The sequence below is a fragment of the Nicotiana sylvestris genome, chromosome 2 (assembly GCF_000393655.2).
Source record: "Nicotiana sylvestris chromosome 2, ASM39365v2, whole genome shotgun sequence".
NCBI classification, from domain to species: domain Eukaryota; kingdom Viridiplantae; phylum Streptophyta; class Magnoliopsida; order Solanales; family Solanaceae; genus Nicotiana; species Nicotiana sylvestris.
This window is the reverse complement of record NC_091058.1, coordinates 125,044,509-125,065,308: the sequence shown is the minus strand read 5'-3', so window position 1 is coordinate 125,065,308 and position 20,800 is coordinate 125,044,509. Positions and strand designations below refer to the sequence as shown.

The window sequence follows — 20,800 nt, the reverse complement described above, 5'->3', positions numbered from 1 at the left end:
GCAGGCTGCCCTAACTATATCAGCGAGGTCCAACCGTTCAAAAAAGAAATGATGATTTTTGAATACATTTTGAACACGGGTGAGGAAAACAACAAAGAATTACAAATTGAAGATTTTACAAGCTTGGAAAAGAAGGGACAAGATTTTAATTCCTACTACATTCTATTTTATCATTATATAAGCATTATCATTTGTAATATCATCACAGAGTATGTTATAAACTCTGTGATGATCATTGAATATTTGGTATTCTCCTGTTCTTATTTTTTACATGCTTGTTAGTAGGTGAGGCCTTTTCTTTGTCTCAATAGGATTAGTAAGGTAAGGTTTAGCCCGGTTAGTGTTGCCTTGGTCCTATGCCTTTGAAAAAATATCCACACGGCTATGAGATTATATGCCCTCGTGAGACTTTGCCGGCAGCTACACCATGAATCCTCTACATGAGGCTGCCATCATAAGGCAATGTGAGGCGCAGAGGAGTGATTATATAGCCAAGGCATATGGGTAACAATACCGGTACTATTGTCCCCTTATTTGTACTTTTTCTAATTATTGTATTTTTCTTTTCTTTTATTAAAAAAAAAAAGAAAAGAAAAAGAGATGGAACTCTGGCCATGGCTTTTCAACCTCAATTCCTTTGTCTTTTTGCATATGTGACAACTTTATCATTCAAAGGTTCGAAAAGTATCGCCAAAAAGAAAAAAACAGTCTAAAGTTTGACTATGCTTATTGCCCACATCATTATCGGATCATCGGATGTGGTTTGTGTGTATATAATATCCTAGTTTCTTGCTTCTACAAACTCATGTCAAACTGGTAAATAACAAAAAAAATAGAACCCTTCTTGCAGACCAGGAGATGCATTTAAGGCGATCCTGCCGAATATAAATTAATTTGTGGGAACCTCATTAATTTATTTCACTTTTATTCAACTAATCTAGTTACATTTCTTCTTCTTCCCTTTTGCGTATTTTAGTCATTGGTTATCATATCATCATATCATATCATACTATATTATAAGTACGAGGCTCCAAGTTAAAAATTGAATTACTTTAATACCCATCAAAAATTAATTGACCAATTTGTCCTTCGCTATTGAAAATTATTAAAACTAAGTGATGGTGAACATAGTAAATTGGAATCATGTTACCAAATGTAAATTGTTGCTACAGTGAATGGAGTCATAAAGAGTCTATGATGTCTTTTCATCTTCTACCTTAGCTACCTAACCGAATGATCTATTTCGTTTGTAACAGTTATGAGTTGCCAAATTAAATTGATAATAATTTCTCTTATATGCAGAAGAAAATAAAGATAGCTCAGTGAATTGTGATGAACAATCAGCTTATATATATAACACCATCATAAGAAATAATAGAGGAAAGTATTACAATTGCATTTTTAACAAGTAAGTTCCTTTTCTCCTTTTGTCACTTCCGATAAGTATTCAAAAGATGTATATTATACTACCCTCTTTTATTCCTTCACTCTTAGGAAGACGTGATGTTGCCGTCAAATACATATGTAATATGATTAATTTGCATACTTAACGTTCAAAGTCTGTATATACTTATATTTTACTTGAAATAAGATAAGTGATTTATGTGTTTAAGGCTATTTTTCAATTATTGTTTATTATATCAAACTCTTTTTTCTTTGTTCGAGATTTGTGCTTGTATCGTCATCTTTTCTCCCTAACTTTACCTTTTCGTTATTTTATTCCTTGGTTTTTACTAGCTTTTTTGTTTTTTTAGAATGATGGGCATTTGGTAGAAGAAAATCATAAATATGTGATCAAATCTGTATTGAAATATAATTTGTTGCAAAGAGGTATATATGTGTGTAGAAATTAATTTATATCTATCGAGGTTTTTATTTCTAGATTAAAGAAAACTATTTTGAAAATGAAGATTTGAGAAGTAGATACTTCAATTTTATTAATCGTATATTTTAAAATCAACTTTACATATTCTGAAATAACATAAAAGATTGAATATACAATTATTTATAAATTTATGTGAAGATGGTATTAGAATGTGTGGAAGTTATAATTTATCATAATTGCACGATTAATGCGCCTAAGAATTTTTCTTTTTAGTTTTTCTTGGCGATATTAATATTTTTTATATACATCTCTTATTGGTACTTATCTTTTGGGACATTATTTTGCTCAATATTATTCTTTGTAGATAATGGAGTATTATTGAGTGATTTTGATGCTTTAGAAAACATCATTAAATCTGGAAGATTAGTCAATCGTTATATGATCTTGAAGGAATAATATTAAATTTTATTTGATTCTATTTTTGTTAATGTTATAGGCACTTATAAATTTATTTCTTATTGACAACTTTTTTTAATAATTCACACAGGGTAAAATGTTAAATTCACGTACACAGAGTGAATTAGAAATTACATAAATGCCAAGAGTTCTTGTCATAACAGATTAATCAAAACGTCAGAATAAAATATACACTAGTAACGTCATCTAAAAGGAAGTATTAGTTGAGCTATTACTGTACCAGTAACATCAAAATTAATTTCATTCAACATATCAACGTAACTAAATATAGTTGTTAAAATATAGTTACTTACGACATCTAATTATTTTTGTGTTCAAATTTCATGTTACACGTCTCATATATTTTAATATTATTTTAAAAAAATTATACTTATTGATATGGATTACACGTGCGTTCGTATCGAGAAACTAGTTATTAAATAAACATAAATACATTTCTAAAACTATAATATTTCCCATACCCGAATGGAGGACTGTAGATCTTTATTTATTTATTTATTTATTTAAATGTAACGAGATTATTACCACACCAATGGAGGACAAAGATTTTTTAATTTAACGAGATAACAAATCGATTTTACTAACTTAGATATTGTTGCTAGCCACAACGAACAATAAAAAAAGGAAATACAAATTGAAGTTCAATCAAATGACATTGAAAACTTATCTATTAGTAATGTGAATAGAATATTACAAACGACATTGATTTGGCCTCCAAAGATTGCATGATATCATATCATACTAAATCCCTTATCCGTCTCCGAATAGTTAAGTAGATGCAACTATTCCACTTTGACAAAGATATTCCTCCTATCCTTTTATATGATTGCTAGTCATACGATTAAGATCATTAAAGAATTGGAACAACCACCAACCTAAATAAGAAGCAGAACCACCATAACCATTCGCAAGAACAAAAGTAGAGAACATTTTTCCATGTATAAAATGTCTAACCAGTTAAAACTGTCTAAACAAGCAGTTAAAATGCAAAGGAATAGCACAAAATTCCTCTGCTATGTAGCAGCAGAGACTACTTCTCAAAAGCTATGAAATGACAACTAGAACAAAGAAATGACACTACAACATTTTGCCCAAGGGTCTCAATTCCCTTGGCATGCCATCGAAATTCCCAGAATTCACATCAGATTGAAGTAATGGTCTCTTCCCAACTTTCCAGTGTATGCCTTCTGCCAAGTGCTCCTTAGTTGGGGTCAGCATTACAAAGTTTGGATCAGCCCTTTGATAGCTGCAATTTCAAAGATATCAAGCATTAAGAAACTCTTTAAGCGAGTAATGGGCTACAGAGATCCTATGAATTGTTTTTGGGCCAAAAATCAGGATTTCAAGATTTTGGTCCAGGACAGTTAAGACTTAAGACATATTAAAATCTAGTAGACGGGATAAATTATCCGGCCTTGCCATCAAAGGATATTCTTAGCCAGCTTTGGTAGCTTGCTGGCTGTAGAACTGGGATCATATACTAATCACAAACGATAACTGAAAGATAACCAACCTTCCTTCTCTAATATTGTCAACACGAATGCCAAATCCAAAGGCTGTTGCTCCTTTGGTACGATCTCTAGTAGCTGTCAACCAATATAAACTGATTCTCAGAAACTAAATCTTCAAAGAAAGATTAGGCACATAAAACATATAATTGCACAGGTTAGGTTTTAAGTTGGGAATATCCATCATCAGCCATTGAGGCTCAACGCTTATGATCTACGCCTCTTAATATGAAGATAGAAGGCCTGGGGGATGGGAGACTCCATTTGTTTTATCAACAGTTGGCAAAGAAATCCAACAGAAACTATTTTTTTCCATATCACTTTAGCAAACATTGTGACACTGCGATAAACTAAATAACTTACAACAGTGAAATAAATGAACTGTTTGATTATGTTATATGTCTGGCATATCTCTATTACCTGAAACATTGAAAGTGAAGGAAGGTTTCCACCATGACTTAAACGCCAATGCTAAAGATGAGCTTAGAGGCCCGACCTTCCCCTGTGGCGGTGTAACCTTTGCAGTTATTATCCTTTATTTCAGTTAGTACGTGCAAATGAGCAAAAGATTTAAAAGGTGCTTACCTTAAGCAAGAAATTTTTATTAGCTTGCCAAGATGCAGCAACTTGAAAGGTGGAATCTTGGATGCTGCTTGGAGCTTTCTCATCATTAACCCTACCGCAAAAGTTCACAACCAAGTCAGATCCTACCCTACTCTGGTCAGCCTACAGCTTAATATACTATCTTGGAATACCTCGTCTGCAACTCAAATCCAAAGTCAATATAGTTAGTAATTCCAACTACTTCATCTTCTTCTAGTGGATTTTTCACCTGTCATTACATGAATTACTTGTATTAACACTACTTTAACGAAACACAGAAAGCTTCCATAAGAATAATGACAAATGCAATTCTCAAAAAAAGAATAATGCCAAGAGCACTAAATCAAAACAAGGAATTCTGATCCCAAGACATATTGTTCTATTTTTCCAAATTAGATGTCATAAATACATCTCAAGCAAAAGCTATTTAAATTATAAAGAACTTTCATCTTCTCTGTATTTTTCACTGCGATACCCTTTCTGATTTGATTAGTGATGTGGCCTCTATGGTTTTCCTGAGTACTTCTTTTGCTTTCCAGATTTGGCTATTGCACACAAATCCTGAAGAATTGAACTATACATACTTTCTGCAGTGGCAGATAATTCAATATATGAGGCCTCAACTAAAACTGAGGAATAGTTAAAAGTAACCAAATGTTATATTACACCGGCAATTATACAGCTTCAAATCCATGGATACCATTGATACATTTGGTGCACATTTCCTCCTTGACAAATCAACACAAAAAAGACTTATCAACTTTCAAGACCAAGAGAACGCCTTTATGTACCAAATGGGGCATAATAACAGATTAATTACAACAAATATCTAAATCGAAAATAAAAGGAAGCTAGTGCAACAGAATTCTTGTGAATCGTTCAGCAAAATTGCACTTTCACTATCATACACTGCTGATTTTAACAAACATTACTGCCAGAATAAGTTGAACTTGAGCAACTTCAAAAGGCATATACAAACAGTGATGCTAAACATGTTGAATGGCATTTGCAATTTTTAAAATTCTGATTTCCTCAAGGAAGAGAAGCATACCCTTCTTTGAACCACCACATGTTGATAGAATGAAGCAATAAACTGCAGTAAAAGAGTAGGCAATATTAGAGATTTACCACAGGTACAAATTACAGGCATGCAATCTAAGACAGTAGCAAATGCATAACCAGCAAGTATAACAACCTAGCCCATAAAACTTCACGAAGTATTCTCCTTTTCCAGCCAAAAATCAGTTTAGAATTACAGGCTCAAATGTCAATAGCAACAAATGAGAACTGGGGTTTTGCAGTAGTAAAGAAATTAGCACACAAGAGATCTTAACTCGCCACAGGTAGAAGAAAATACATCAAACCTGTGAATTTTTAGCAAGCTCAAGACCAAAATTGAAGGATGGGCTCAAAGGGCTGCCTGATCCCACTCCATAGCCAATGGCACAGCTCCAATTTTCTAAGTTCTTATACTTTGCGCCATTTGTGTTTCCAACTATCAAAAGTAAACAGAACCAATAAAGATAATATCCCATATGAATTTTGATAACGGAGTGCATGATAAGATACTTGTTCTTCCTCTCAATCTGCCAGACATACAGAAACCATATATGGACACATTTTAAGTTATTTCCCTCCTGTTCTCTCTCTCACTCGCTCTGCACGCGTGCGTTGCTGGGTTACGAAACAATTTATAAACTGTAAAAGAACATTTTGACTAGATACCCAAGCTTTCTCCCTATAAAACATTGTAATAAGCTTAAAGCACTTCCTCCGTGTGAAGTAGCCAAGCATGTTCACTACAGATGGATTCCTTCCAAAGGATCACAGACATGCATTACACATCTTACTCTTCTGGGAGACCAAGGTCTCATATATGATGCATATTCTGGAAGAATAAGACAAACTGGTAGTACGTAGCGCAGGATAAACAAAACTGTGATGGATCTTTTGCACAAGAACAATTATTTTCTTCTTCTCTTCTTTTTGTTGGAAGGAGTAAATTTCCTAACAAGGAATATACATTGTTTACTGGAGAATATGTAATGAATATTTCTTTACCAAGGAAACTAAATGAGTGAGTAGTATCCACGAAAATTACACTGTGATTCATACTGCACCCCTGTGGTTAACCTTCCCATCTTGCTTATGAGCCATGCGCTTTTGGGAACATCATCTCCCACTGCACCAACATGAGAATTAGTCCATTTATGAATTAAATAAGAACAAATAAAAAATAATTCCATTCGCAGCTGCTTTAAAAGAAATGTCTGGACCAGAAAACTTCGCAAACCACAAGTTCAGGCAAGAAAAGTTAGCTAATCATTGCATGTCACGTACAAGAGAAAGGCATAAGAGTAGCTCCAACTGAGAGATTTGATGAGCCATATCTCAAACCCATGATTCCATAATCTTTTGAAGATACTCTGGACATTCAAAATGATCATGTCAGAAATGCAAGTTCACAAGTCTAGACAAACACGTGAGTCCCGGTCTATAACAAAATCTAACTAACCTATTTTTTAAAAGTACTGGGAAAATGCCAAAAGCTCCAAACCCAAATTTAGGGTAGAATGCACATGATCTCATAAGCAGGATCCTAGCAAAACAAGAAAACAATGGTAGTTTGTTTTCACTTAAAAAGGAAATGAACTTCTAAAGGAAAGGATTGCGCCTTACGGATCATCATTTGATACGAAAAGGTCGACAAAGGTATGTGGATCCTCAACATCACTGGGACACAATCACCAAGAATTTAACCGCATGTGAGAATCACATTATGGAGATAATAAATCAGCAAGGAGACAAAAGAATTGACAAAAAAAGGTCATAATACCTTTGCCAACGAAATTGTGCATTTCCTACAATTTTCTCTTCAGGTTTGTTGTCAAGTGGGCCTTCAACCTGAGAAGGCTAAGGAAAAACTTTTTTCTTGTCAAACTAGCCCGTCATTGAGCCAAGGAAAATGCTGAAAACATACCCAACCATTTATCCATAGCCAACTCTGTTGAAAACACTAGACCGGCCTAAGGTTATATTTTCACAAGAGACGCTACTGTTGATGATCAAGTTTGAGACGTACGATCATGACAGTGCATAAATAACTCAAGAAGGTGAATTTGACACCATACTGCCTTGACCAGTAGTGAAGGATGCAGAATAATGGCACAGGTGCAGCCACCTACTGCGGCAGCTCGACGTATTTAATTATATATAAGTTAAACAATTTTGAACGATATATCTGTGCTAAGTTAGAAATATTGTCACAAAGGAGTAATGAACGTTATGGTGCTCCACACCCACTAACTACAACAACAACAACAACAACCACCCAATAATAATCCCACTAGTGGGGTCTGGGGATGGTAGAGTGTACGCAAACCTTACCCCTACCCATGAGGGTAAAGAGGCTGTTTCCGGGAGACCCTCGGCTCAAAAACGAGAGATCTGTAACAACAGCAGAAAACATACAAATAAGATCAGCACCGTAAGTGACAACAAATAAGTGGGAAGGACAATAATTGGCAATAATAAAAATTGAAAAACTATAAAATAAAAGTAAAGAAATTAATAATAATAATAAACAAAAGGTAGAAAGTGTGATGGAACAATAACCGCTAGCAGTCCTATATAAAACACTATCAGACTAGCCAGAACAACGAAGAAAAACGCTCAACTACCCTCTAACCTACAACCCTAATGCTCGACCTCCACATCTCCCTATCCAGGGCCATATCTTCGGAAATCTGAAGTTGCGTCATGTCTTGCCTTATCACCTCGCCCCAATATTTCTTAGGTCACCCTCTACCTCTCCTTGTCTCCACACCCACTAACTAAAAATCATAAATCTGTCGTCTCTGTAGAGAATCAGAATCACAAAGCTTTGAATTGACCAGAAGAAACCTATTTAAGTAGAAGCTGCTCTTCATAGTCAATTATGGAGTAAGAAATTTCCCATTTTTTTCCTGAATTATGCCTGCAGGCACATTACAAAAACTAAGAGAGTGAGTAGGACAGAGAAGTCCTAGAATATAAAGTATACTACACAACTAACATAATCAAATTAAATATGCCTGCAGATGGATACAGTTGCAATCAAATCAACGTGTGGATCATCAATTGGCTTAAGCATAATCCTGGTGCTGAAGTGCCTAGCTTCCTCGAAATAATCCTCAAAAAGGCATCTCAATGCCAGTTTCCCAAATAACATGTTATACGATGATTCTAGCATCCTACATTGCAAAAAGACCAATATAACTACATCTTAATGAAAAGCAAAGATACTACGAATAGATATTTATAACAAGTAACCAGCTTGTGATTGCTAGATTTGTTCTATTTAAGTATATAAAATTCTCTTGTCTCCTCAGAACCGAAAAGAAGCTGGAATTATGAGGTCTAATTATTTAATTTTCACGCGTCAGATATTAATTTCTTAATTTTTTTTAAAAGTCCAAAGAGCATAAACTAGCCACGGAGCTTGGATACGGTTTCCCAATCGGAGATCCAAGGATCACATAAACTATTTCCCCATGGCATTCAATGTGTATTCCTAAATAATCTCATATATCAATTATTCAACCATTTCATTTTACCAAGTTCAATATTAGCTAGATTAGTTAACATTTATCTCTTTCGATGCAACAACAAGATCTTATGTGTAACAAGAGGTTTTGTTGGTTTGTTAATTGGTCATATTCAATATAATTTTTGAAATTCACAAAACCACTCTTCAAGATGTTTTTTCAACATTAATTTTCAAAAACATGTAAGATTTGGAGGTATATATGTTTCATCTTTCATTCCTAAGATAATCAAAAGTCTCCACAAAAAAAAATATCTAAGCAAAATTTCTTGCACAAATCTTTTCTCCAAAAAGAACTTTCAAAATTTTCCTATTTTAACAGAACACGTGCAAGAAAAATACTCAAAAGAAAAAGAAGCTCGACTTTCCGATAAAATGATAATAATAATCAACAGATGGAGTACTTATTTTAAATTAAAGCTTTCATAATGACGAAATGACATCAAACAAAGTAAATTGTGGGAATTGAGCATTGAGGTTTAAAAAACCGGACCTTGTACGGGCGGAGAGAGGAGGAAAATCGAAGAGCGGCGGAACTAACACCATAGGCGGTGGAGGTTCTGCGGCGGCCGACCACAAGTTCCCCATCACTCACTCTTTTTCCCACTTAATTAATTATTCTAAACTGAACAAAAGAAGGAACCCTGTCGATGTGATGAAATACGAATGAAGGTGTGAATTGAACAACAGAAAAAGGAGGTTAGGCAAATACCGAAACCTCCGAACCCTTTCCCCGGGCATTTCTCTTCCTTACCGCGACTCTTTCAACCTTTCAAATGGCGCCGATTTAGTGACGTGGCATCTGAGTTAACTAACACGTCATAGAAGGGTCCCACAACTAAATCTTCAGTTTTTAATGCACTACATTTTTTTTCACATGTCACGTTTTCCTATTCGTTTTCTGAAAATAGTCTAACTTTTTTGTATTTAAAAATAATTTAATTTTTTATTTTTACTTTATTCTTAATAGTATGCTTTTATTATCACAAAATTTTATAATGATTAAGATCATAAGTTATTAAAAAAAAATTAATATATAAACTTACAAGAACCATTACATAAATTAAAAGGAAGGGAAGACTGTTAAGAATTGATTTTCGTTTGATGGGTTTAGTTTCTAGATTTTCATTTGCTCGATTTGGTCAATTGATTATCTCGGGGTAGTGAATTGAAGCAACAAAAGAAATGTTTAGTCTTATTACTGAAATTTTGTTTAATTAAGAGAGCTTTTAAATGAAAAATGGGGAGGGGAGTGCAAGTGGGAAATTAACAAAGCTGAAAAATGTTACTTCCTCTATCTCGTGTTATGCGAGGTTCTTTCCTGTATTTTCTCTTCCAAAATCAATAATACGTATATTTTTATATTTAAAAAAATATTCAACTTTAAATTTCTTATCTTATCATTAATGAGATTATTAGCTACACAATATGACTTGTTTTAGTACAGATATCAAAAGTCTTTATCATTTTAAAATTTCACGTCCAATTAAATATTACCACATAAATGGATTGAGGAAGTATTATAAATTTACTGATTATTTGTCTTAAATTGTTAATTCATGTCGCTTTTAGAAATGGCATGACAAAGAGTTACTAAGAGATGATTGTGATCAATACTTTAAAATCTTCTTTGGAAGACGTTACGACTCAAAGAGGTAATTTGAAGAAAACTTTGATGAAATAGAGATTATTTATCTTGTTGATGTTTGCAAAGTTGAAAAACTAGAGGAGAAAATTCCTAAATAGAGGAGGATTTCATTTTAATTTTATGGGTGTTGCTCATTTGATTTCTTGCTAAGGATGACGAAATGAAAGTTTGTCGTTATTTAAAGTGCTTTATCGGCATAGTTTTATTTTTGGATAATATTTTGAACAATTTGTACTGGCCAAAACGAAACGAATTGCATGATAACTTTGTCCCATATTTCGAATAGTTGAGGATTATTTTTGGTTGTTTTCGCTTCTATTAAGACTACAACAATAAAGTATTAAACTATTGTCACGATCCGGATTTTTTACCTTCGGGAGTCGTGATAGCACCTATTAATGTGAGCTAGGCAAGCCGACTGTTTGAACCAATTACCTTTTTACCCATTTTATATTCTTTAACAATTATAAAGCAATAACGAGTAGACAGCGAAAATTACAAATAGCGGAAGAAATACAATAAACTATCTGAAATATGTATCTAATACAACTGTTTGAGCCTCGACTACCAAGAATTTGTATCATAGTTTCACAGACGATCTAAGAATACTACATACAAAGTCTGAAAAATAAAAGATACATTGTTTCTGAACTAAGTAAATGAAACAGGAGTAAAAGGATAGAGGGAGACGCCAGGGCTTGCGGACGCCTGCAAGACTATCTTGGATCTCCGCGTGGATTGAAGGCAGCCACCCAATCTACGGTCCAAAAGTTGTTGCTGCGGGATCTGCACATAGTGTAGAGTGGAGTATTAGCACAACCGACCCCATGTGCTGGTAAGTGCCTAGTCTAACCTCAGTGAAGTAGTGACGAGGCTAGGACCAGACTACCAAATAAACCCGTGCAATTTAACTATATGCAGCGGAAAAGAAGAACACTAATATACAGTCAAGTATGGGAGGGGAAACATGTTGCGGGGAACTATTAACTTAGAATAGAAAGACAACAGGTAATTAAAAGAAACAACATATCTCAGATATCAACAAAGAACCAGGAATCAATAAGTGCACGGCATCACCCTTCGTGCTTTTACTCTCGTTCTCACCAAAGCAATCAAGTAATGAAAATGTGCACGACATCACCCTTCATGCTTTTACTCTCGTCCTCACCATATAATCAATATATTCGGCACGGAATTGTACATCGTGCGGCACGGCACCACCCTTCGTGTTTTACACTCTTTCCTCACAAATCATACACGGCATCACCCTTCGTGCTTTAACACTCTCTCACCAAACAATACACGGCATCACCCTTCATGCTTTAACACTCTTCCTCACCCAAACAACAATCACAAATAATAGGACAAAGGAGTAAATGAAATTACAATAAGAATCCCGGCAAGGGAACAATAGTTTAACAATCAAGTCCCGGTAAGGGAACAACATCATAAGAAGCATCAACATCCCGGCTAGGGAGATAACATTAAAAGCAACAATATCCCGACAATGGAAATAATATACTGATTCTCTTCTCTTTTTCACTTTTACTTCACAACTTGAGTCAATGCTCTAAAAGGTTCAATTACCACTTATACTTTCACATTTCATTATACAACTTGAGCCACACTCCTCAAAGTTCAAATGTCACAAACTCACAATTACTTCCACAAACTTTGACTAACAATAGAAATTATCACCAAAGCATGAATAATACAACGAAATTATAATAATCACAATATAAGACTTACGGGCATGCTTGACACCAACGTATAGATACTCATCACCATGCCTATACGTCGTACTCAACAAATACCACATAGCAAATAGGACTCGACTCCTAATCCCTCAAGCTAAGGTTAGACCAAACACTTACCTCAATGCCACAAACACAATTCAAGTCTCTACTATCGCTTTACCTCTTGATTCCACCACCAATTCGCTCGTATCTAGCCACAAGTTACTTAATTACATCAGTAAATGCTAAATGAGTCAATTCTAATGCATGAAAATGAGTTTTCTAAAGTTTTACCCAAAAAGTCAAAAATCGCCCACAAGCCCACATGGTCAAAACCCGAGGTTTGAACTAAAACCCGATTACCCATTCCCCCACGAACCCAAATATATAATTTATTTTGAAATCGGACCTCAAATCAAGGTCCAAATCCCCAATTTTTGAAAAACCTAGGTTTTACCCAAAACACCCAATTTCCCCCATGAAAATCATTGATTTTGAGTTGAAATCATGTGAAAAGATGTTAATGATTGAAGAAAATGAGTTAAAATTGACTTACAATCGATTTGGAAGAATAGTTGTCTTTGAAAAATCACCCAAGAGTGTTTTGATTTTGAAAGAGTGAAAAATGGTTGAAATGCGTCTAAGTTATGAATTTACAGGTTGCATATATCGCAATTGCGACCCAACCCAGACTCTGCTAAGCTCGCATTTGCAAAGCAACTTTCGCATTTGCGAAGTCGGATTTGCGAACATCCTGTCGCATTTGCGAAGACAGGCCCAAATGGGGAGCTATCGCATTTGCGAAGAAAAATCTCGCATTTGCGAGGAAGGGCTGGCCTGAGCTGTTTTGCATTTGCGACTCAACCCTTGCATTTGCGAACTCGCATTTGCGAGCCAGGCTTCGCATTTGCAGGCCTGCAATAGAACAACTGAAACCTGCAATTTCCCAAGTCCAAAAATCCACCCCATGGCCTATCCAAAACTCACCCGAGCCCTCGGGGCTCCAAACCAAACATGCACACCAACCTAAAAATACCATACGGACTCGTTCGTGCATTCAAATCACTAAAATAATATCAACAACTATGAATTTAGCATCAAAATCATGAAATTTCTTAAGAACTTCAAAAATTTTAATTTTCTCAAATACGGTCCGATTCAAATCATTTCAAGTCTGTTTCTTACCAAATTTCCCAGGTTCAACTCAAATTATATATAAGACCTGTACCGGGCTCCGGAACCAAAAATACGGGCCCAATACCATCAAACTTTAAACACATTTCACTTACAAAAACTCATAAATATTCCAGAAAATAATTTTCTTCAAAAATTCATTTCTCGGGCTTGGAACCTCGGAATTCGATTCTGGGCATTCGCCCAAGTCCCATATTTTCCTACGGACCCTCCAGAATCGTCAAATCACGGGTCCGAGTCCGTTTACTCAAAATGTTGACTGAAGTCAACTTGAATCCATTTTAAAGTCAAAATTCATTATTTTTCACAGATTTTCACATAATGGCTTTCCGGCTATGCACCTGGACTGTGCACGCAAATTGAGGTGATGCCAAAAGAGGTTTTTAAGGCCTCGGAGCGTAGAATTTACTTTTAAAACAAGTAAAGGTCATCACATTCTCCACCTCTAAAATAACTGTTCGTCCTCGAACGGACAGAAGAAGGAAGTACCTGAGTCGAGGAAAAGATGGGGATAACAGCTCCGCATATCGGACTCGGACTCCCAGGTTGATGCCTCAGCAGGCTGACCTCTCCACTGAACACAAACAAAAGGAAAACTCTTCAATCTCAACTGACGCACATGTCGGTCTAGAATAGCTACCGGCTCCTCCTCATAGGACAAGTCCTTGTCCAACTGGACAGTGCTGAAATCTAACACGTAGGATGGATCGCCGTGATATTTCCGAAACATGAACGCATGAAACACTGGATGTATGGCTGATAATCTCGGCGGCAACGTAAGTCTGTAAACCACCTCTCTCACTCGATCAAGAATCTCAAACGGGCCAATGAACCTAGGGCTAAGCTTGCCCTTCTTCCCAAATCTCATCATACCCTTCATAGGCGACACTCGAAGCAATACCCGCTCACCAACCATGAATGCCAAATCACGAACCTTGCGGTCGGCATAACTCTTTTGCCTGGACTGAGCTATACGAAGCCTATCCTGAATAATCCTGACCTTGTCCAAGGCATCCTGAACTAGATCCGTACCCAACAACCGAGCCTCTCCTAGCTTAAACCATCCAACTGCCGACCGGCACTGCCTACCATACAAAGTCTCATAAGGAGCCATCTGGATACTTGACTGGTAGCTGTTGTTGTAGGAAAACTCTGCTAAAGGCAAAAACTGATCCCACGAGCCTCCAAAGTCAATGACACAAGCTCAGAGCATATCCTCCAAAATCTGAATGGTCCGCTCGGACTGCCCATCCGTCTGAGGATGAAATGTTGTGCTCAACTCAACTCGTGTGCCCAACTCTCGCTGAACCGCTCTCCAGAAATGTGAGGTAATCTCGTACCTCGATCCGAAATGATAGACTTGGGCACACCATGAAGACGAACAATCTCCCAAATATAGATCTCATCTAACCTCTCGGAAGAGTAGGAGACTGCCACAGGAATGAAATGTGCTGACTTGGTCAGCTTATCAACAATAACCACACTGCATCGAACTTCTTCTGAGTCCGTGGGAGTCCAACAACGAAGTCCATAGTGATACGCTCCCACTTCCACTCAGGAATCTCAATCTTCTGGAACAAACCACCAGGTCTCTGATGCTCGTACTTCACCTGCTGACAATTCAAACACTAAGCCACATATGTAACGATGTCCTTCTTTATTCTTCTCCACCAATAATGCTGCCGTAAATCCTGATACATCTTCGTAGCACCCAGATGAATACAGTACCGTGAACTATGGGCCTCCTCTAAAATCAACTCTCGAAGCCCATCCACATTAGGCACACAAACGTGACCCTGCAATCTCAAAACTCCATCATCTCCTAAGGTAACCTGCTTGGAACCTCCATGATGCATCGTCTCTCTAAGGACACACAAATGAGGATCATCATACTGCCGATCTCGGATACGCTCCAATAAAGAAGAACGAGTGACTATGCAAGCTAACATACGGCTAGGCTCAGAAACATCCATACTCACGAACTGATTGGCCAAAGCCTGAACATCCAAAGCAAGCGGTCTCTCACTGATCGGAATATAAGCAAGACTGCCCATACTGGCTGACTTCCTACTCAAAGCATCAGCCACCACATTGGCCTTTCCCGGATGATATAAGATGGTGATATCATAGTCCTTTAATAGCTCTAACCACCTTCTCTGCCTCAAATTTAGCTCCTTCTTCTTGAACAAATATTGCAGACTCTTGTGATCCCTGAACCTTACATGCCACGCCATACAGATAATGCCTCCAAATCTTCAATGCGTGAACGATGGCTGCTAACTCCAAGTCATGAACGGGAAAGTTCTTCTCATAAATCTTCAACTGCCGTGAAGCATATGCAATGACCTTTCCATCCTGCATCAACATCGCACCAAGTCCAATATGAGATGCATCACAATAAATTGTATAAGGCCCTGAACCTGCGGGCAAAACCAACACCGGTGCCATGGTCAGAGCTGTCTTGAGCTTCTAAAAGCTCGCCTCACACTCGTCCGACCATCTGAACTGGTCACCCTTCTAGGTCAACCTGGTCATCGGGGCGGCGATAGATGAAAACCCTTCCACAAACCGACGATAGTAGCCTACCAATCCCAAGAAACTCCAGATCTCTGTAGCTGATGCTGGTCTGGGCCAGTTCTTGACTACCTCAATCTTCTTCGGATCAACCTGAATAGCCTCTGCCGATACAACGTGACCCAGGAATGCAACTGAACTCAACCAGAACTCACACTTCGAAAACTTAGCATACAACTGACTATCCCTCAAAGTCTAAAGAACCACTCTAAGATGTTGCTCGTGCTCCTCCCAGCTACGGGAATAGATCAAAATATCATCAATGAAGACAATAACGAGCGAATCCAAGTAAGGCCTGAACACTCGATTCATCAAATCCATAAAAGTTGTTGGGGCATTTGTCAACCCGAATGACATCACTAAGAACTCATAAAGCCCGTACCGAGTGCGGAAAGCTATCTTAGGGATATCAGATGCCCTAATCCTCAACTGATGGTAGCTAGATCGCAAGTCAATCTTCGAAAATACCTTGGCACCCTGAAACTGATCAAACAAATCATCAATCCTCGACAATGGATACTTATTCTTGATTGTAACCTTGTTCAACTACCGGTAATTAATACACATTCTCATCGATCCGTCCTTCTTCTTAACAAACAACACCGGCGCACCCCAAGGCGAAACACTTGGTCTAATGAAACCTTTTTCAAGCAAGTCTTGCAACTGCTCCTTCAACTTTTTCAACTCAGGAGGGGCCATACGGTACGGTGGAATAGAAATGGGCTGGGTGCCGGACCAAATCAATGCAGAAGTCAATATCCCTATTGGGTGGCATACCCGACAGGTCTGAAGGAAATACCTCAAGAAACTCACGAACAACAGGCACAGAATAAATAGAAGGAACCTCAGCACTAGAATCACGAACATAGGCCAAATAGGCTAAACACCCCTTCTCGGCCATGCGCCGAGCCTTCATATATGAGATAACACTACGAGCAGAATGACCAGGAGTCTCTCTCCATTCTAAACGAGGTAAACCCAGGAAGGCTAAGGTCACAGTCTTGGCATGATAGTCCAAGATAGCGTGATAAGGTGATAACCAGTCCATCCCTAATATGACATCGAAATCAACCATGTCCAGAAGAAGCAAATCTACACAAGTCTCAAGACCTCCAATCACAACTACACATGAATGATAGACTCGATCTACCACAATAGAATCACCCATCGGTGTAGACACATAAACAGGAGCATGTGAGCATGTAATTTTTGCCCTATATATGAATAATTCCCAAAATCCCAAACAAAATAATTTTTCTTTATTTTTACCATTTTTTGTGCGTTTTGGTGTCATCTTTTGATAGTTGTTGCATTTTTATTTTTGTGCGTGTTTATTTTTATAAAATACAAAAATACGCATTTATTTTGCATTTAGGATTTAATTTTATACTTTAGTATTAATTAGGGGTCAATTTGTTTTAGAATAGGATATGAAGAAGACGACAAAAATAGTTCACTTTAACGTTTTATTATGTTAATTGTGAGACAGTCGCAAATGGTTATCAAGTTAATTTTAGGCATTAATTGGTTGTAGCTTAATTGTTAGTTTACTTTGTAAAAAATCAGAAAATAAATACAAAATAGATACAAGATTGCAAAAAGAAAATTGAAAATACAATGAAAAGTGGTTTGTTTGGGATTTAAATTTGGGCCATTTCTACATATACTCCTTTGGCCCAAATGCATCAAAAATCACCCCGTTTCAGCCCAACCTCAATCCCTACCTGGTCCGCCTCCTTTAAAATGAAACGACGTCATTTCAGGGCCTCTGGATCAGGACTGTTGGATCTTATCAATCCAACGGTCCGGAACTAATGAGGTTCCCAGTATATAAGTGTCCAAACCGTCCCCCCCAACCCGCATTTCCATCGTCTTCTTCACCCTACCCCTTCTCCCCTAACCCTAATCCGCGCCGCCCTAAAAATCCTTGCCGGCGGTGAACGTGAACTATGCCGTTCACCCTGAAATTAACACCATGGGTTACCCTCACCCTCCTCTTGCTACTACACCCGATGGTTTGCCTCGAATAAGGCCGGAACTCTTCGAATCTTGATTTGAAGTTTTCCGGCCAGTTGATAGTTTGTCCAACTCGGCCCAAATTCACACCCTACAACCCCCAGCCCTTCCTTAGCACCAATCTGTGGTTGTTCTCTTTCAAATCACCCTGAAACGACCCAAATCTTAGATCTAAGAATTGCGGACCAAACCTTAAAAACAAATCCTTTTGATTTCGAACCGTAGTACCCTTAACCATGTGTTCTTGTGTAAGAACACATGGTTAGGGGTGTTACGCGTCAAAAATCTGAAAGGATTCAGATGTTATGACTGGCCGGACCCCCTTTCTGCATTTGTGAGTTTTTCTTTTCTTTTTTTTACTGCTTCCTTAGCTCGCATGATTAAAATTTTATTTGCAATCGTTGTTTCATTATTGTTCTGTTAATCTTATGGTTCAATTATGACAGTTAGATTCTGTTAATTACTGTTGACTCTGAGTTTGTTAATTGGTTGAATGAGTATAAGTTTTGGTTTAGGAATTAGTTTAAGTTCTTTTAATGATAATCGTGGTGGCTTAAGTTCAGTTTAATTTCATTTTTAGTTTGATTGAGTTGGTTAATTGAATGTAATTGGGGCAGTCAGTCTGTTTAGTTGGTTTCTGTTTGTTAGTTGATTAATCTTAGCTGGTTTCTGATTGTTAGCTATTTGATTTTAGTTATTTTCAGACTGGGTTAGGGTATTGGGTTTAGTCATTAAGGATAAGGGTAGGGTCAATGATTCTGAAGGGCTTTCAGGGGTAATCTGGGTATGGAAAAGGGTAGTTTTGATAGGAATAGTAATATCAAGGTATAGAGAGGGGTAGTATGGGTATTGTATGAGTAGAGGAATGCTTTAGGACCTTCTAGAATGGGTTTCAAGTGTAAATCTTAATAAGTACACTGTAGTTACTTGTTTAACAAGATAAAAATATAGGGACCAAAGTGAAAATAGAGGGGGACTAATTAGAAAAATCAGAACTTAGTTTATTCTCTTTGGGATTGCCTATAAAAGGGCATTAGATGCCTTGGAAAAGGGGCTGCTCTTAGTTCTTCTGCCTGGATCCCTAAGCCTTAACTTGAGCATTTATTTCTTTACTAGCATTTCAATTCTGAAGTTATTCAAAAATAAAACATAGAAATATGGAAATCTGAAATAGTTTCAAAGTCTCATTACTGGATTTGAACTTCAGCTGAAGGGACATGGGGTATGTTTGACGGATCTGTGGGAATTGGCTCACATTTCTGATTTTCGAAGTACTTTGTCTGTGTTTCTGTGATATCACATTGCTAGGTTTGTTGTTGTTGTTGTTCCAAGTACCTGAATCCTCACCTTTTCTCTATTTTCACATTCCAGTTCCAGGTACATTTCCCTGAATCTCAACGATGTATGTTCGTTGAAGTTGAAATGAGGTATCTCAAGGCCTGTTATTCAACTGAAAGTAGCCTGCATCTTTAATGATAGTAGTAGTATAGTTTCCTGTTGTGTAATTGGCAGAATGTGTATGACTAAAACTTGCTCAGTAAGGTAGATTACATGTTGAATGATGCATAGTTTAGAACTGTTAAATTGGACATTTGAAAAAGCTTTGAACATGGGCCTGGGCTGATCTGGAAATTCATGTGAGTTCCATTAGTCATCAAAAGTAATCAGACTTGTGTGCATGACATGAAAACCCATGAGCAAGTTTGATGACATTTAGCTTAGTCATTGGTATCTTATCATTATAGTATAATAGAAGGTTCACTTTTGTTTTTAAGGTTCTGAAATCGTTTGGAAAATCTTAATTACGGTTAATGAATTGGTATAGAAATCAGTTGGAAATCATGAAGCAAACTCATGCATGATTGACTTAATTCATTGAAACAGCAGATCGTGATAGGCAATGTGTAGGATAAATCATTTAGGGATTCTGAGAATTCACATTTTCAGTATAAGGATTCATTGCTACAATAGAAATAAACCCATCCTCATTGGGCCGCTTGGATCACGCTGAGGCCACGGGTAGGCCCAGTTCTCTTTTAAATTTGGTCCTTATTTTATTTCATTACAATCCAAATTAACTAGTCTTTTAGAGGCATGCATATAAATAGAAAATCGTAGCTATTTCGGAATTACTACTTGCCTTGCCAGAATAAGTCACATACACGGACTGTCAACAATGGGCTACTAAAATGATTAGAAATTGGGAGGGCCATTTAGCAAATTCCATGGTCCTCTTTAAAATCATATTACGTTATAATCTTTGGGTTCGATTTAATTGAATAAACCTTCTTAAACTCGGGTGCGCATTGATGCGATCCAAATCCAAATCTCGATGAAGCCGAAATGTGTCGATAACCGCGGGTGCATTGATTGTGACGTGGTTCGAAATGCATTTTCGCGACATCATAATTCCTATAAAATAAGTAATGGTAGAAAAGAGGTTTACCAAATTGAGACAGGCCTTACCGCGTAAAATAAATAAATATGGGGCCCTTAGTAAATAATTATCGAAATAACTAGAATTTGGATGGTCGTTTAGCGAACTTCATGGCTTTTCACCAAAGTAACACTACGTTAGTATCTTTAGGCACAGTTTAATTAAATAACCTTCTTTAAACTCGGGTGCGCATTGAT

General features: G+C 37.0%; 1 protein-coding gene across 2 annotated transcripts; it reads right to left on the bottom strand.

Annotated features, from left to right (window-relative positions):
- Positions 1-3,222: 3,222 nt before the first annotated feature.
- On the bottom strand, positions 3,223-9,790 carry LOC104213028 (uncharacterized). Of its 2 annotated transcripts, XM_009762520.2 has the most exons (15): positions 9,711-9,790; positions 9,492-9,623; positions 8,501-8,645; positions 7,250-7,317; positions 7,093-7,146; positions 6,929-7,012; positions 6,754-6,839; positions 6,515-6,595; positions 5,778-5,908; positions 5,465-5,506; positions 4,566-4,642; positions 4,396-4,486; positions 4,231-4,312; positions 3,816-3,888; positions 3,223-3,548 (listed from the first exon to the last, which is right to left on the bottom strand). In XM_009762520.2, the coding sequence occupies exons 2-15, from the start codon at positions 9,584-9,586 to the stop codon at positions 3,380-3,382; spliced, it is 1,278 nt and encodes a 425-aa protein (XP_009760822.1). In that variant the 5' UTR covers positions 9,587-9,623; positions 9,711-9,790; the 3' UTR covers positions 3,223-3,379. The 2 variants fall into 2 exon arrangements, with proteins under 2 accessions (XP_009760822.1, XP_009760759.1); XM_009762457.2 differs by having other exon boundaries at positions 9,492-9,779.
- Positions 9,791-20,800: the final 11,010 nt, after the last annotated feature.

What these genes read in the sequence shown, in the direction of transcription:
- LOC104213028 (XM_009762520.2), bottom strand. Translation starts at nt 9,586, where the DNA reads ATGGGGAACTTGTGGTCGGCCGCCGCAGAACCTCCACCGCCTATGGTG. An exon ending in ACGTTGATTTGATTGCAACT is followed by an intron (nt 7,318 to 8,500) that starts GTATCCATCTGC and finishes TAGCCTTCTCAG; the next exon opens with GTTGAAGGCCCACTTGACAA. An exon ending in GGATTTGAGTTGCAGACGAG is followed by an intron (nt 4,487 to 4,565) that starts GTATTCCAAGAT and finishes CTTTTGCGGTAG; the next exon opens with GGTTAATGATGAGAAAGCTC.